At 47.6% G+C, this 18,889-nt stretch overlaps 1 protein-coding gene across 1 annotated transcript in view; it reads left to right on the top strand.

Moving 5' to 3' along the window:
- LOC128876261 (protein vein) overlaps window positions 1-15,179 on the top strand; it is a 223,278-nt gene extending 208,099 nt beyond the window's left edge. The window contains exons 6-9 of the mRNA XM_054122464.1: window positions 11,170-11,244; window positions 11,512-11,860; window positions 14,308-14,503; window positions 15,020-15,179. Of these exons, the coding sequence (XP_053978439.1) occupies window positions 11,170-11,222 (53 nt within the window). The 3' untranslated portion in view covers window positions 11,223-11,244; window positions 11,512-11,860; window positions 14,308-14,503; window positions 15,020-15,179. The remainder of the gene's footprint in view (window positions 1-11,169; window positions 11,245-11,511; window positions 11,861-14,307; window positions 14,504-15,019) is intronic.
- The last annotated feature ends 3,710 nt before the right edge of the window (window positions 15,180-18,889 follow it).

The raw sequence follows: 18,889 nt of genomic DNA, 5'->3' as shown, positions 1-18,889 counted from the left end.
TTTAAATTTAATGGCAACACGACAGAAAGAACCATCATTCGACAAGGATAATCCCACGAGTGTCGATCCTGTCGATTCTCGTGGCGAGCAATCCGACTTGGTGAACGAGAAACGGCATTACCAACGCGATTGTTTATTTAGATGTACATACGACATTATACCCTCGATGATGCACCAGTGATGACAATACTTGAAGCGGATTAAAAGCATCGTTCAATTGCTCGTGTACATCGAGATTTTTTTTTTGGTATCGATAATTACGGCCACATTCGTCGAAGTTCGTGCAGAGTAGCGTGCTCGATTTTCTTCCACCCAATTGCCGCGGTAAAACGCCGAAGGGAAAATATGTTTTAATAAACTTACGTTACAATACGCCAGCGTACACAAGCGCGTCCAGAAACTACATTAATTTCCCAGCGACGCAATATAGAAACACGAATCGAAAAATTGCACGCGAATTGCTCGAAAACAAAATCCACGCAGAAAAATCCGTTTTTAAAGGCGTGCGCGCGCACGGGGAATTTTCCTCGCGAAAAATCAGCGCCGGTGGGAAATTGGCCGCGGTTAGCTTTTATTTTAGCCGCGCGATTTTTATCGCCGCGCTTTATTTCTGGCGCGACTTATTTTTTCCGAGGCTGACGGGGAGTCGGCGCTGTTCGTGATGCCGATTTTTCGTGAAAAACGTGGCGAAATAAAACGCACGGACGCCGAGCTGTATTAAACCTGTCCTCTGCATTTACCAGAAAGAGAAATTGCTCCTTACGCGACCGCCGCATGGGAATTCATTCGTTCTTCGGTCAACTACAGTCAGTATCGCAAGTATTCGTACCCTCTATGTCTGTTGAAAAAGTTTGTCTAAATTAAACGACAGATCTATCGTAAAAAAATGTCATTACTCGTCGGACATGCTTTATCGTCCTCGTCACTTTTTTCCTGTGAATCGAAACCAATTCGACGCGACAGTACGAGTACGAACCGCAATTCGACTGCGGATGACAACACATTCCTCGAACGTCGTGAAACAGGTCGACGCGTTGATTAATTGCGGTGCTAATTATCGGGAAGAGATCCGTCAAAATAACGAACCGACGACCTCGGGAGAAGGCGGAACAACGTACTCGCGGAAAATGGAAGAGCATGAAGAATGCTCGTTAATTATCGTCCAGAGATTACTATTTCCCCGTCATCATTGTCTGGAATGTTTCAATTTTTCGTTACGTCGCACAGTGGGAAAAACAAAAATTTTGTTGAAAAATTGCAAATTCTACTTTACGAGACCACTCTGTAGACCGTTTAAAAAAAATGTTGAAACTGGTAATTTCGATCACGATTGCGCGAAAATTTAACGCGTCGACGTCGAACTCGGTGGTAACTTTATTTGCGGCGAGGGGTCGCAACGGGGCCAAAATTCATGCGTCAACGTCCTGTACATCCATCCCAAGGGATATTCGTGCTGACGTTCACTCGCAGCCAGGAAGCTCGCAGACGCAGTACGTGATTTCGAAACCCCCTGTCCAGCGAACTGCGATCACGTTTTGACGAACGGACGTGCTCTTGACCCTCTAGGGCGAGTCTAATTTGGTGATCGAAGGGCTGCAAACGAGGCAGCCAACGTCAAAGATGGCAACTCAAAATCTGGGTCGACGAGTGTAGAAACTCGCCGCGGAAACCATGAAGACTAATAGTCCGAATTATTTCATCCAAAGCGACAGAAAAACGGAACGAGAGAAAATTCAGTACCTTCGGTAGAAAATTTACTCCTACCTCGATAAGAGGTTTCCCAAACAATCCGCAGAAATTTCACGAAATAAAAATTTTTCCAATACGCAATCTCCGTCTCGGAATTCTTGAGATAAGCGGGACCGATTTGTCGCGCAGAAATCATGGTTTAAAATCCACAGGCCAGAGACAACGTTTGCTGCGGGGTTCCCCGTGTATTGTGTCCAAACGAAGAGAACGAAAAACTGTCCGTGATAGAATCGATGATCGTACAATACGGCGAGCAACGACAGAAAGATTGCGAAAAAGCTGATCGCGCTCGGGGAAACGAAGTTCGGCTTTATTGGAGAAACAGCCGGGGTTTCTTCCCGCAGCTCCTCTTTAAATTGGATTCCAAATATTTCCGAGATATTTTTACCGTTTCCACCTTCCGAAGATAACACGTCTGGATCGCAGAGGCCCCGAAATCGCGTCATTATTTTCAATAGCGTAAACGAACACGCCGTGCGATCGGTATCGCGTCGTTCGACCGTTTGATTAAAAAGAAATGGCACCGAGAGAACGAAGAGTTGTCTCGCGAAGATACGCCTTGCTTCCGATGCAACGAATTCGGGTCGCGATTCGCGCGTAACATTGGCTCGACGGATGGGCGAACTGAAATCACAACCGTTAATGACTCGGTGGTCTGCATAAATACGCGACTGACTCGATGGACTAATGAATTGCGTCGAATCACAGAGAATTTTCAATGCGGGGGTAGCTGCGACCTTCTCGCTCGTGTGTCCGAAAGCGGACAGTGGGGATGGACGGTACTGCAAAGGGGTGGTTGCATTGTCACGGTAAATCGGTAAAAGGGAATTGATTGCTCTCCTCGTTGGCACTGTCGCCCTTCCACCTCCCCCGAGGCCCTTGCTCGATAATCGAAATTTAACGGTGTCTCGTCGATCGACGAATCGACGATTAAGGGCGTCGAAAAAAACGTCCGCGTGTGTTCGACCCGCAACCAACTCGTTCGCGACGAAAGTAATTCGTTGGAAAGTTGCAGTGTCGCACGACCGGAAACAATTTTTTCTTTCGAGAAGACATACGCGAAGAGTCGAAAAACGCGCAGAGTGGAGGAAAGCACCTAAACGACAAAATTTCCAAAATAGACACAAGGACAGATTACAGTTCGCGTAGTTTCCAATTGTCTAAGAGTAAAACGTTTGCCCTGTCCGAAATTTGGAGCGCATTGTTCGGGCACTCGACGCGTCAAGAGGCCACAAAAACGCCATTCTCCTTTTTATTTGCGGTCGCTCAAATTTCCCCGACGGTTGCGCGAACTCCTCTGTGGAAACGCCCACGCTAGTTTCGTGCTGGGAGCGTCAAACTGTGTCGCGGTCGGTTTATCCCTGGAAATTTCGCGTAGGGAAAACAAAGGTCCCTATTTAGGTATGATTTAATTAACGGGCAAGCCGGGCGAGCGGCGCACAATAGCGGACGCGCGTGCATAGGCGTGCTTCCCAGCCATCGTTCATCGCGTGTAGGATTAATTCTCGACCCCCGACAATCGGCCACCCTTCTCGGTGCCATGGTGTCCCCAGGGGGTGGCTCGCGAGCAGAAAAGTCACCAAGTACGAACTGAAAGAGGAAAGCGATCGGTCTCGCCCCCCGAGGCTCTTCATTAACGACTTAATTAGAGGCTGGTTCGAGCGATCGTATCCGTAACGGGACTCGAATGCGCATCCCGACGACGAGTCCTTCTCATTAGTCTTGTCGTATTAAATGCGACCGAGACTCTCCGATTGCCTGTCGCTCGTGTCGCTTTCCATTGTGCGACCTCGTCTGTTTAAGCTCGAATTAGGTCCGAGCGTGGCTCTGCTCGCGCCTCGACTACCAATTCGACGCTGTTTGTCGCCAACGACGCGATATTATTTATTACTGCTATCATCGTTGTACATTCACGCGTGATTTCGTTACGTTCGATAACGTAATAAAGGTAGACGAGTCTTTTAACGCGGTCGAATCTACGAAAGCTTCACTTGATCGAAGCTTTCAAAGCCTGGCAGACCGAAAGTGGATTACACGTGCCAGTATTATCCGGCAACGGCGATTACTAAAAGTTAATTCCGCATCGAAGGTGAACTCCGTTCGCGCAGAGCCCGAGCTCGTACCGAAGTTTGTTCGCTAACTGGTAACGTTGCACCTTGCGCGGGCTGTATTTGCGTTAACACGGCTAACCTCCGAAGCGTGCGAGAACCAACAGCGTATTGGATCGACCTTCGACTAACGATGCTTCGGCAGTAAAAGCTAGAAAAAACCTTTCCTGACACCGTGGGAATTCGAGGTCGCGAAAATTTGTTCGATACATAAAATGTTGAAACTCGAGAGTATCGTTAAAGGCATCGCGCTGAAAAATTTTGCATCCAGTTTTCCGTCCACAGTCGATACCATCGTTTCGAATTCTTCGCGATCGACGGCGAGCACGCGATCGTGAAAATCGCGAAAATTTCCAACTATTTGTCCCAACAGCCGGCCACGGCGGCAAGAGGTCGCGCGGACCGATTCACGGTTTGAAAAATTCGCCAGTCGATAGAAATTTCGCACTCCGCGATGCTCGCTGGCACGTCGATGCATATTACGAATGGAATCGACGAGACCTGGCGCGCGGCTAATAATTCACCCAGAGGGCATCGATATCCGCGAATCGTACGGGGCTTAGAAAAATACGATTGATAATAACACGTTCGTTTGCGAAAACGTGACGGCGATTTTAATACGAGCCTCGAACGTCTGTGCGTGGATGGCGCAAGGCAAATATTTTGTCCGACAGAACCGAACCCTCCAGGGCCACGAAACGATATTTCTCTGAAGCGAAAAGGTTGCCTGCCGCTATCTTCGTTTTCTTAACGAGGAGAGCACACGCGTTCTAAAAATTAATTGCTTCACAATTACTCCATTAATAGACGGTCAAAGTGTTCACAGTGTTTTAAAGAAAAATGGTAATTTCAACTTTCATCCGAAGAAATTCATCAACTATTCGACATAAATTAAATACACAAAGTTCTATGAAAGCATTCATGGAGAGTACACGTTGTCTCGACCACGAATATCAAGAGTAGTATTCTATCGTCGAATGAGACCGCGATCTTCTGTTAAAAATAATCGGGAGAATAAACGACTAATTTTTCGTCCGAAGAAACAGGTGCTCGCTAAAGAAACGATCGTCGCGAGAACGAAGACGCGGAAGGACGAACAGAGAATGATTCTTTTAAAGATAGATAGACCTTGAAGAGTCCGCGAACAACTCCTTGATTCCAATCTGTCGCGCGTGCTATCGAGAAGAACGCTATTAATACCCAGCGGATTGAGAAACTAAGAGGAACTCGTGAGCTTGGACGACGAGTCGAAGATTAGGAAACAAAACAGAGGATTTATCGAAATCTACGACACGATCCATATTTTCGTATTCGCGCATTGTGAATACACGGGGTGTCCCATTCGAAACAAGTCATTCGATTATCCCTTTTAGCTGTAACGAGGTCGAACAAATATTTCACGCGAAGCGCGAGTAATTTCAAACGTTGAACGTGTAGGAGAAAGATTATTCTTCGATAATATTTTTCCAATCGTTCGCAATTATCGATATTTCGTAATAACGAATGGGTCACTCCGTGTCGAATCACTTTTGTATTTCATGTTTTTCGAGAGTTTCGAAAACTGTGAAATAATGATTTTTAGACCGAATTCGCTTAAACACTTCGATTCGCAGAAGTCATTACTGCGTTAAACGCAGCCCTCGTGAGAGTGCTCTTTATTTCAAACAAGTTATTCGAGTTTTAAATGACTCGCCCTATATATAAGAAATAACAAAATTTAAAAAAAAAAAAAAGGAACACAGAAAAGAGTTCTTATCTATCGGGGCAGAACGGCGAGCCTTGGTTTCGCGCGAGTGCAGAGCCGTGAAATTATGCTACACGGTGCACGTGGGCCGTGACGACGCGGACGTTAGCATAATCGAACGGGAGGACAGTCGTTTCGTAGCTGTAGTGGCCACCGCCGCGTAAAGCGAGCCCAGTTGGAATGCAAATCTTCGCCAGTTTTGCATTTCGTCATCATCCGGTCCGACGAGAATCGGCGCCGGTGCAAGAGACCGTTACATCGCGATCGCGCGTCGATGACGGATCACGAAGGGCGACCAGACGCCCTTTGTCCCGAATGAGCATCGATAAAACCAGAAAATGCACGCGACGAGGAACAATCGTTGCGTAGCGAAAAGCGTCGAGGAGATAAAATTTTACGAAAAGAGATTCTTGATAGAAGGACAAAAGGAAATGAAGGACGAGCGAGAAAGAATAGTTAAAGCGCAATTACGCGCGCAAAACGGCGTAAAAGGGAGCAACAAGTATTCCAGCAGGGGAAAAAGACCTATCGTCGCGCCGCAACGTGTCGTTGGAAAAAAAACGCGACGCCCCGTGGGTGGGTGGCGGTAATTGCGCTCCCAGGGTGACAGGAAGTCCTGAAGGACGAGTCCCGAAACGAAATAATTCTAGAACGGAAAACAAAGGGGGGTCGCGGTAGAAAATCCGAAATACGAATAGGAAGTACCGTTGGCCACGTCGCGCGTGCACAATCGCGGAAAGCAAGGCAAATGGGATGTAAATCTTGGTTCGCTTTGCATTATGTCATTCTGGCGCGGAGGTGAAATGGTCGTAAAGCGTGGGCGGGAGCGGCGTGGCCGCAGGATTATGCGAGAGAGCGAGACTCGCCGCGGCGCCAGCTTTTACGAGCGACGTCCTCGCGCGAAAAGCCCGCTGCTTGCTAGCCGGTTATGCGAACGTTCGACGACGAAACGAAACGTTACGAGGGCTGGTCGTTCACCCTGCTACGTCGACGGCATCTCGACGTTGCGTCTGATTCTTCGACTCGTCATCTCTGGATCGACTAACTCCGAACAAGACAAAGTGTGACATCGTTCAATGCGGAAGTCGACTGGCTCGAATATGTGACGCGCGCGGCTAGTTCGAATCGAATGTCTCGCGTGCGATCGAGGTTCGTGTATCGATACAATGACGATAATTCTCTAGAATATGTAAGATCGACGCTGGGGTTTTACATTTACTGCGAGGCCATCGATTTGGGTTTTATACGCTTTGTCGTTCCCCTCGAAATACGACGACGCTCCGCTCGAATGGACGCTCGCTTGGCTCAACTCGATACCTTCGAGGCGAAAACGCTTCGGATCCGGACAATACGATTTTTCAAACGTTTCACGCGGCAGATAGACACTTCCGTGTGCCAACAAACGCGGCCAGAGTGTCGCTCGTCGAATTGTTTCGATAAATTTTTCCAGGAGCCTTTCGACGAGGTCTACCGGTTGGCTTTAGGCCCCGACAGATCGCTAAAGAACCTATTTTATATTTATCGTCGAGCAGTAACATCGATTCCCGTTTTATACATAGGATCGTTCCTAGAGAATACGATCGGTTTCTCTCTCGCAGCGTCATCCCTGATAACACGATTCGCCTCTGAAACGAGGCTGCTTCGGCCTCGATTTTTCAAACACTCGCCTCGTCGATTCGGAAAGTCTTTACGCGACCGCAGAATATACCCTGGATGATCGAATTGCTCCGATCGCTATGAAATTATCACTTATTCGAAGCTTAAAAATTGGAGCTTTTCGGTACGGAAAGTACGGCATTCGATTTTTTATTTAAATACTCTCCTCGTCTGAATCATCGTAAAAATCGTGCAACCGGTGTTGAATGGAGAGACGTTCGCGCAGAAGCCTGATCCATTGTGGGCGAATTCGAATAAATTGTCGCCTGATGCACTTCGCTTACCGAAACCGTCAAAGGGCGATTACAACAATGCACGCGCGTCGGTTCAGTTATAGCGAACAGGGAACGATGATGGATCCGGTCGTCGGAACAAAAGGAACGAATTAAAACGCTCGCGATGGCGGGTCACTGAATTAAAATGTATGAAGAGAGGGGAATCCCATCGACAACGCGACGAGACAACGACAACTCGAATTATTGAGAGCACGGGACGGCTTCGCGGTATCAACGATTCCGATGAAACGGGACAATTAAATCGAAATTAATACGTTTGAGGACGCGGTTCGATAACGCGGAAAGGTATTTTCGCGGCAACCGGGAAAATTACATTCCTGGCGAATCGGCACGTCGCGAAATATGAACGGGGATCCTTTCCTTCCCGTCGTCGTTCGCCATCGATCCACGAGCTGCCGGTTTCATTAGGGCCATTTCACGCCAAACCGATCTATTTATTTCTGCGGTTTTTACGTCCAACACCACTGACACCCTCCGTATAGATACGTTTTATTCGATATTAACACGTTGAACGCCACTTCACCCATATATCGGTGACAGAGTTTTCATTAAAGAACCGAATAAATTAATTCTGAAGATAAGAACTCAAAGAAAATAAATCTGAAGCAATATTCGGCGACTCGTTGCCGAAAATCGTGAAAGCAATTTTTTCCATTCCCATGCTTGTTCTCCGATCGATGGAATCGCATGCTTTTGACACCGGAAAAGCTGTCAACCGCAACGCTCGTCGAGGAAGAAGAAGTACGGACGAACACGTTCCGCAATCGCGCGTTAACTCGTTGCACAACGCGAGTTAGATTCACGGACGCTATAAACGATATACGACCAACTGTAACGCCTCGATTGTTTCTAGAAATAGAAGGGTTAAAATGCAACGTATCGAACAAAAGTTTTTTAAAACAAGAACGTCCGTTTTTCGAAATAGCGAGATTGTTTGCAAATCAGTTTATTTAAAAGTGGTATTATATCGCCACCTAGGAAACATTAAACGCGCAAAGCCATACATGCATCGATGGTCCCAGAACGCAACCCAATCTCATCATCGCCAAAGCTTTCATCGATTGGAGTCCGTTATCCAGGTCGTCGATTCAATTGTTAATAGGCATCAGGATACACCAGAGAGTGTGCTCGACCTTGTGCCTTGGAGCCCCATTGCCGACAACCACATATTCTATAGCGCAACCAGTATAGCCAGCGATAGCGCCGCAAGCAGGATCCAGAGAACGCTTTATGGCTTTCATTAAAGCTCACGGAGCCGGTATAAGGACATATGTCCCCGGGGGGAATGGCGCTAGGATATAAGGAGAGGCATACGAGTTCAGAGACGGGGTCGCAGGATTCCTCGGTCGCCTTCGTCGAGTGTACGCGATGTTTACACCCGCAGGCGACATCTCCGACGCTTTCGCCGACAATGAATTCGCATTACGACGTAATTAAAATATAACGACTTCGCAGACAGACCCCCGAGTCCAACCAAGCGTCCAGCCACTGTCCCGTATCGCCCATCAACTGGCTATAGTGATGCGCACGAGACGAGAGACGCGGACGCGCGAACGCGAGATCCATATCGAACCAAGGATCAACGACGAATGAGTTCTCACCCCTCGTATATCTGTGTCGAGGGTCGCGGCTCGCTATCGAACAAGAGTGGAGCAAGGGCAAACAACAACCGCGTGACGATCGCGTCGAAGGCAAGAAACGGTAAACTTTGGGGATCACCCAAACACACTATCGCGCCGAAGAAATCCGAACATCCGAAACGAGAAAAAGAACACCCCTACCTTTCCAACGAAACGATCCAAACGAGATCCGTGGCTGCGCTTTTCAATGGCGCTCATTCGATGAAGACCCATTCGAGCCTCGCCCAGATGCACCGCGGCGGAGCCCTTAGAAGGTTCTCTCAGTGAAAAAGGAGGAAGCGAGATCGCAGAAGTGGCAGAATCGACGTACGTGCAGCGAAGTACAATTGGAAAATTGACCCTTCGACTTCGAGTACCCGCTATTAGCGGCCGATCCTAGGACATGGACGAGCCATTGACGAATTCAAGGATGAGAGAACGAGCCAACGTCTAGCATCTCGTTAGCTGGATCAACGGTAATGCGACAGGGTTACGTAGCCGCGGTATATACCTTGGCCATCTGCATTATATCGCTCTGAAGCCCTTTGGGAAATCGTCTATGGCGTCGAACCGGGCCTCGATCAACCGTGAAATGTAGTCTGATGCGTATTAGCGTGGCGCGGGCTATCGTCTCGTTATACACTCGAATGCAGCGTTACAGCGATTACAGCGATCAAGAGGTTCGTGCAACATGGAAAGGGGCTGCAGCGTAATTTTTGGTTAATTGAAATTGCTTGATCCGCCGTCCAGTCTAGGATTATTCCTGCTAGTCGCGGGCAACTGGCAACGGCTCAGTTAATCAGAATGTTGACGCGGGGTTAAGATGCTTACTTTCCAACGATTATTACATTTTCATATGCGATAATATTCTACAAATCAACCTGTAAACCTCTACGGTTACCCTCCTTACCTGACGATACAGGCAAAGCGAACTCGTAGACTATCCTTCCGACAGACTTGTACCACAACCGCAGTTATCATTTCAGCGTGTTGAGCGTTCAGTGTTGAGAGTTCCGTGTAGGATATGTATGAACAGCATTACATACCCTAGTATCGCACCGAACGTATCGAGCAATAAGATACCCCCTTTCGTAGCACTGTCGAATTTGCCGCAAGGAGTCCCTAAATTTGAACTCTAAGAAGACCACCGACAACAGGGCTCGTCGTTAAAGCGATTCCCAAGAGTCGTTGCAACTTCGCCACGGAGGAATTTATCGCGTCGGAGGTCCACGTCCTGGACCGTTTAGCAGCGATACCTTGGTCAAGTTTCCATCGTTACGACGTCGCCTGGTAGCGGTTAGAAAACGGCCGAATATCGCGTCGACCGCTGGAACCGTCCCGAAATACAGATCGTTACGTCTTGCCAGCACTTAACAGCCTGGAAAGTTTCCCCGTGAATGCTCGAGAAGGTCCCCGAAACCTCCAGAAATAAGAACACGAGGTGTCGTGGCTCGAAGCGTTCTTTCTCGTCGCGAAAGTTTCGTCTGTGGGTCTCCCTTCGAGATCGTCCTCGGTGGAACTTTATCAGGGACGCGCCATCTTTCAGCGAGCGTTATACCCTGGGCGTTAGGAGAGATAGGCGAAGCAGGGATGATTCACGAGCTACGGAAATAGAACTATGGCCGTTTCTCGACCTCGTGTGCTGGCTCTCGAGGTGACTCCTCTCGAGGGCAAGAGCCCTGAAGAGCCCGTAAGACGACCGCCAGCGTAGTACGAGACCGAAAGCACCTTCTGCTTCCCAAAAACCTTGCTCTTTCCCACGCGAATCGCAGCTCGCTCGAGCTAACCGATCCGCGTCGTCGCGCTGGGCTTTGGCGATTACTTCGATCGATTTGGAAGGCGTTCAACATCTTTTGGACACCGGAGACTCGGCTCAATAGTCGCGGGAGTCTTAGCGATTCCGAATCGAACGATGAATTCATCCCCGTGGCCTGGGAATAATGATCTCGTATGAAATATTAATGGAAACGTGTTTCTCTTCTTTACGCTGACCCAAGATATGGATAAGTTCTCTTCGTTCGCTGAGGACGTGACGCTCGCCCGCTTCTAGCGAATCTAGCGGCACTGTCAAGGTAAATAACACCTAACTCTCCACTCGACTAACATTCGATCTTTGGCATTCAACGGTGCTACAGTTCTAGCATGCGACAATTTAATTTCTAATCGAAACGCTTGCTTGGATAAAGTGCTGGCATCAATTTACTTGAGTAGACCTAAACCAGACTTACTAGTATGCAATCCATCGGTCTAAAAGTTATCCTAGCTCTCTATCCAAGTAATTCGCGGCAGGGGGCGACGAATACTAATCATCGATCTTCCCTGCATTGTTTTGCTTGCAGCTTGCACATCGGGACATTCATCGTGTTTTGTTTTGTTGTAGCCTCACCCACGTACCTTCCCCACACCCGTTCAGGTTCCTACATACGCGTCCTCGTCTTCTCCGTTCTCCTCGGGCTCTCCAATTTTCTACACGGCGTTTCCATTTCCCGACCAATCCAAACGTCACGAACGTTCGCGACGATGGAGCCGCATCGTTCTTACGTTCGTCGACCCGCAGACTCCTCCGTTTTCCGTTTTCGTCCTGCGTTTCCCGCACCTGTTTCTACCTGTTGTTTTTCTTCTGGTTTCTCGCCGTTGCCTCGCCTCGAGCCCGCGACGAGCGCCCAGCCTCGCCGTCAATTCTCAAAGGTAAGAAACAAGGATAGATCCCTTTAAATGTTAACGTAAACTAATTTTTGTCTCGTCTTACGAATCAAAATCCTCGAATTACTGCTTTCCCGACAAGTAATTACAACGCGGACGAGGCTTCTATTTTCGTTACGGAATCTCCGCTATATTTCTCGAAACGCCAAGGCACGCGAAAAATGGGAGGTTCTTTCTCGACGTCGATATTCAGTAAAGGACTTCTCTTCCTTCTTTCTGTTTTCCCTGTTTTGCGAATCGTTCTGTCACGTTCCCCGCGTCTCCAGAGAAGTAATTCCTAGATTAATAAACGCGGAACCCGATGTAATACCCGACGGGATCTCCCCGGAGTCCTTAGATAGCGGCGTATCGCAGGGGAATGCGGAGGAATGGTCGTTCCGCGAGAAGGAACGCCGATGAAAAAGGTGGAAAGCGGCGGGAGAAACGTCGGGGAAAGGAGTGCCCTGGGATATGAGCTTCGCGATATCCGGGGCTCTTTGCTAACTCGGTGCAACCTCTGCACCTATGGAAAAAAGCTGCCTGGGAAAATAACAAAAGTGAAACGCCGAAACGCGAGAAAGAAATGGCAACGATCGTCGGGAAAAATCGCTGCTGCGTTCTCTACGCTTACGGAACTCGGTTTCGGGACTGTTTGCGTTCCGCATTCCTCGCTGAAATCCTGTCGAGTTCAGACCAAGAAATTCTAGCTACCGTAAACGCGACTGGTAATCGACTCGTGAAAACAGGTAGAAAAATTTCAATGTTCAAATTGTAGACATTTTGCGAAGATGTATGTGAAGGCCAGGGAAAACCCAACAACGGTTTGTGGCAGTAACTCTTACCGATTTTTCTGGCCCTTGCCTTATTTTCCAAACGTGAGAAAAATAAGACAATCGTATTTTGTTATTTTAAGAATCAATTATTTTACGAAGCGAACGTTAGCGTAGACAGGAATGAACTAGAACCTGGTCGAGTCACTAGTACGACCATGGACCAGATCCACGGTTGCAGTCGCAAACAACCGGAATCGGTAATAGATGTGCCCCCGACAAATTTGTTTTTGCCGGGTGTGGAGGGCCGATAATGGTCTTTGCTTCTAATTAGCGCAGGCCATTAGGTTTATCTATGACCGTTAAAGTCACCGAGTACTCGTTCTTGCTCCAGCTGGCGACGAAACGACTTTGGGGCTCACTGACGCATTCTCGAGCCATTATCGAGCCAAAGATGGGCGAATTTTATTTCGAACGAGATATATTTGAATGCTTATTCGAACGCGAGTTTAATTAATCGGTATAAATTTTCGCTGGGACGAGGATACGAATACAATTTTAATCGACTGATTATTCGCGTAACGGGCTTCTCCGACCTGCATTGTCGCGCAATATTACGCGATCATCGCTCTATGCGACGATTAAAATGAAATTCCACGAACCCGCAATAAAGTTGAAATTAAAATTTTGATCGCGCTCCTCTTTTCAAGGGACGTTTGTTTGACAATTCTTCCCTATAATTGATTTCGATCGTCAAAGAACGCAATCGTGGAACGTCTCTTTGTCCACCATTGACGAACTCTTTCACGCTTCGTCGCTCTGGGAGCGAATAATTTTAATTGCCGATGATTTTCACCGTGGAGAATTTCACGGTAGGACTGGCGAGTAACGAGTATCCCTAACACGCGATAGTCAGCACTTGCAACATCTTACTTTTCGTTCGGAGAGCGTCCTATAGCGATGCGAGCATCGGCTTCGAAACCGTACCAAGTTAGCCGGGTTACCCGCCCGTTGAATAGTTCGCAAGTCCATTATAGTGGCGTTAAAGCCGCGTATCTTGCACACGATGCATCGCTCTCGTGTGCGAGTGTGTATGTAAATCTTCGTGGCCTCTCGATTAGGCGTGGTTAACGCGAGTGGGCAAACTCTTCGCCATCGAGGTGGGGCGAAATGTAATCGTTATTACAGAATCGAGATTTTACCATTCGGTAACATGTTTAACATTAAACCTGCCGGCCCTTCATTTGAGAGAGAAAAGCACTCGCGAGTATCGGTCGAAGCTTATAATAATTATCGTCGTGGAAAGATTACGTCGTCCCCAGTTTCGCCAAGTCTCCCTCAAAGCCTCGGATCAGGAGAGGTCTCGAACGCGGAGTATTCGCCAGGAACGGGCTAATTGTTACTCAGGGGCGCGGATAGGAATGGCTGCGGCGGAAGCATACGATCTACAGTGTTCCGGCTTAATCATTCGCTACTTAGTCCAAGAGTTATCTCTCCCGCCCGTTGACCGAACTTTCCTCCGACGGCGTCGGTTCCCCGGGGAACTTGACGACCCCGATGCCCCACGGATAAACTTAATGGATCCGGGCTAATTAGGCCGGAAAGTCCGGGTGAGCAAAGGCATCGCTCGGTAAGTACCTTTCGCGGCACACGAATAATTTTGACGGCCACTTCCTACCGCAGGAGAGCCCCGGGAGATGAAGCGATTCGCCGACCAACTTCGTCCACGCGCGTCCCGCGTTCTGGACCGTCGACAGCTCGACAGCGTCAACTAGTTTGCTCCAACATTCGCCGTGGAGCGCGCATTTCCAGCTGAGAAACGGCCCAGGAAAGATTTGCGACACCGGGCACCATTCATCCCGCGGATCATCCTGACCAGGTAGCCATTTCTAATTTCTTTATACCCGCCTTTAGTTCAGCAGGTTGCCTCGGACAGCTTTGGAAACGGAAGCAAGAAATCCTGCAAGAGAGTCGAGCTTGCAGAATTCATGGGGCGCAGCAAGAAAGCCTGCTGCTACCGATCGTCTCGCAAAAACGCGACCCCCCCAAGGAATAATCCAACCCGTTGAAACCGAATTTCCTCTAAGGAGAAGGCGACAACGCGGGGGTGGGATTATCGTTGACCGCGTCGATTCCATTAATCGAGACGACGACAAGGGATGCTCCGAAGACGTTCCAATTATATCGAGTAAAGCGAAGGGATCGTGAACAGTACCGAATAATTTTCATGTTCATATAACTAAATTGCTTGGAGTGCAAAGGGTTAATCGTAGGCCTTACGAATCCTGAACATAACGCTGAAGAAAACCTAAACCGCATAGACCTGCGATATCCAATCACGCTTTTAACTTGACTTTTTCTTTTAATCGATCCATTCTCTCTTTTCTCGTTGCAGAACAACCGTCGAGCGGTTTCAGCGTCGTCCCCCAGCGAGCACAGGGGCGAGAACGCAGGAGATCCTGAAGAACGAGCGACCCCGTCGAATGAAAACAGCGCGCTCACGGACGAAAAAGGGCTTCGCCGCGGTTGAATTCAACGTTCGAAAACAACGGAAAAGAGAGTCTCTTCGTTTTTTCTCTGCAGCCTTTCCCCATTCCCCCCTGGCTCCACGTTCAGGTTGAAAATGTCGGAATGCACGATAAACGTTACCAGGTCGAGCTAGCAGCACGAGGAAAAATATCACGGCCAAATCAAATTTAAGTCCCGCGTGTGTAAACTGCGTTTACGAGGGTATGTTGTGTTTTCCTCTGGCGGCTTTAATTTTTCTTCGTCAGTTGCTCAGCTATTCCTGGACGTTGGAAAAACCCGTCGAAGAGAATGCTTGGTCGCAGGTTAAAAGAAGTTCGAAGACAAATCGCAGTTACTTTCGGGACTGGTCACTTTTTCTGACGAGCTTCTTTCGACAGAGCTGCCGAGCAGGTCTGATCATCCCTATTTACTTCCGTCTGCCTTGGACGCTCGATAATCCGTCGTCAAAGAATCCGAAACGTTATCGATGCTATTGCTTTCTCGTGACCCTCCGTGAAAAATGGCTCTTAGATTCATGGTTATCCGTTCTTTTTCATAGCGGGGAAAGGTGACAGGGGCAAAGAGAAGGGATAGAGACCGTAAACCGTCCTCGTCGAGCACGTGGGGATCGTTACAACGCCACGTGGACGCGACGATTTCGTTTTGCGGGATCGCAGAAAGAAGGACTCGTCCTGGACAATCCCGGACCTTGTAATAGGATTTCCAGGATCAACGGGTCCTTCCTACGTGGTGGCCAATGTCTTCGAGGCAGGGACGTAATCGCGCGTACCGTCCTAGAACCGGACAGTTTCGAAAGCCTTTCATCGCCTCCGTTCTATAAATTCGTTGATCCAAAAGTACGATTTGTACGCGGTGCCTTTGCTTCGTGGCATGGAGAGGATCGCAGGCTTATCGACAACGATGAGATCGAGCGTATCTTTTGTTTAGTTGAAACACACCGAACTCGATTCCGTCGCTACTTATTGGGACGAACCATCCACGTATTCATTCTCCTTCTTGAATTCTATTTTTACGAGTACTTCTCGTTTCTATCAAAACGAACCTCAAATATTGAGCCAACTGATATCCGCTGGCAAAACTAGTTGTACGTGAAAATAAACATCGCATCGGGGCGCCTTTTGCCAGGGGCGCTTTGACGAGAATGAGAAAAAGAAAAATTTAGTAAATTAACCCTACAGTGCGCATGGATGCACACATGCATCAACCGCATTTTTCTTTGATATTTTATTACATGTCAAGGTAAACAACAACTTATGGGCTGTTCCTAACAGAAATAAAACATCTACGTTATAAAAGAATTTTTGCGGTACAGCGTTATTCGTGTTTGCTCCGAATTGAAAAATTGCGCACTATAGGGTTAATAAAGTAAACTCGAGAAATTAGTAACGGCTGCTAAAATTCGAAAAATATTAGCGAAGATTTCCAAGCCTGTACCGAACTCGATTGCATCCCTATTCAGAGGCGTCTGCCTCGAAGACAAAACCAGGTGTTCGAAATGGAGAATTAAACCGCCGTGAAAGAGACGCTGGTCAGTTTACCAAGCGAGAGTCCGTCGCAACGTGCATTTAGACGCGTCCAGGACCCTCTTGTACAAAGTATCCCTTGTATCCCCTTCGAGAGGCGCGCGTGTCGAGCGCCGATCGATCGGAAACGTTGCAGACCAGAGCCAGTCGTGTGTTTCTCTGTTAAAGGAAAAGCCGGAAAGCTCGGTGGAAATTGGTTTGACAAAGTCGTTTGCGACTCTTGGGTTGCGTTATTTACGCCAAGTCTGGGAGAAATCGGGCGGTACTTTAATTAACGGAGCTCGCGAGCGTCACCGTAAGAATCGTTTGCGCCCCGAAGGCGGGCGAGTAATTACATTTTCGCCACGCCACCGCCGAATCGTAATGTCGGCCTCGATTGGCCCGGTTGGAACGATCGTCGACGAAGAAAAGAGAGAAAGAAAAAACATAGTGGAAGGAAACACGGGACGAGTTACTCTCGTTAGGGGCGAACTTAACTCCGGAAGTCACGAATCGACTTCTTCGAGAAAGCTGAAATCTTTCTTGAGGTGATCTCGACGCTGCTCGAATAAAGTACCGAGTCTGCTCGTTCCAATATACAGGGATCGATATCTCGCGTAAAAAGAATCGATCCAAAAAAAGCGTCCCTTTTATTTGTTTGTAAGCTGTACAGCGTAAAACCGATAAAGGCATTGGTTTTCGCGTTTCCAACGATCGGCGAGTAAACACGCGCGCCAACTTTTTACATTTTGTAGAGGTATAAACGAATCACGTACAGATAGTTGCCGAACAAACGAGCGAACAGAGTGTTCCCCGGCGTTCTCCCGCGCGAGAAAAGGAAGAGCTTCCGCGCAACCAAAACAGACTTTTCTGAAACGAGAAGGAAACCGTGGTAGCGTATGATGTCCGTGCAAGCTTACTAGTGCCGCCGTGCTTTTCCGTTACGAATTCATTTCGCGTCGCTCGTACCTATCGAACGATTTGTATGAAAGTCATCGTGAGTCATCGATGACTCGTCGTCCCGATCGACACGGGCGTGCCTTCACGCAAAACTATACCGTAGTTTGTAATAAAAGATAAATTAATTGTCCCTTACACTTTCAACGCAAATTTATATTTAAATACTAAAATGAAATATGTTATAGCGAACGAATAAATCGCTACAGGTTGATTTCATTCGTCGTGTATTATTCGAATACGATTTTACCCATTTCTGAGAGAAAACACGTGAACGAAAACGACGCTTTCCGCGAACGTTGCCGCTTAAATAAACAACGGAGAACAGAGAAAATATCGTCGCGACCCGCTCGATAGACGATCGGAACGACGAGTCTACTCATATCGAACAAAAGAGGAATGTATTTTATGATATTTTACGCATAAAACGATCGTAAATCGAATATTGAATATAGCGATTAGTCCAAGGTAAAACTTAAGTAGAGGTGTATAAACGAAGACTCAAAAGTGCACAACGTGTTGCACAGTCCGGACGGGACTGGAGAGATGCATCAGAGACGGTCAAAATATTTATCTAGACGAGAGTTTCGAGTAAGGAATGAAAGGTAAAGAAAGATGAATAAATGATGAATAAAAGGTGAATAAATAAAGATGCAAACTTTTTATCCTATATTAGTTCGATAATAATTATGGAATATCCCAATCGAATAAACGTTGCGAATAAATTGCCGAAGAGCGTGTTTATTCGTCATCTATTATTCGAATCAAATTTTGCCCGTCTCTGAAACGCGTAGATTTTTTTTTCGAGCGTACGAACAGGGCCCGCAGAACGACTGGCGACGGTAATAATAAATAATAGTTAATTAAGCGACGAACGATCGTCGATCGTCACCGTTCACGTCGATTCCGAGCCAGGATCGGAAGGGAACGCGACCAATATTTCGTTTCGTCGAATATCGATCGCCGATCCGCGGGAATTCCCGCCCTGTCACGGACGAAACGACTAAAAAGTGCTACTGTAAAATATTGTATATTGTTTCGCGTTGTTTATTTTTCAATGTTTCTACTAGGAGACGCGTTTTTACGATACTCGAGAGAATTATCGCGTAATGTTATAGCGACACAACGCTCGTTCTGGTCCGCGGTGGCTGTGCCTAATGGTCGTGACGAGCGGAGAGACGTATTCTACGAATTTCACCTTAAAAAGTTTCCATTTTCCTCGACCATTGACCCCCCATTAATAAATACGCAATCGTTTGAAAGTTTACAATCACCTG

This window comes from Hylaeus volcanicus, chromosome 5 (assembly GCF_026283585.1).
Source record: "Hylaeus volcanicus isolate JK05 chromosome 5, UHH_iyHylVolc1.0_haploid, whole genome shotgun sequence".
NCBI classification, from domain to species: domain Eukaryota; kingdom Metazoa; phylum Arthropoda; class Insecta; order Hymenoptera; family Colletidae; genus Hylaeus; species Hylaeus volcanicus.
The sequence above is the reverse complement of the archived record's forward strand: the minus strand, read 5'-3'. Positions and strand labels throughout refer to the sequence as shown.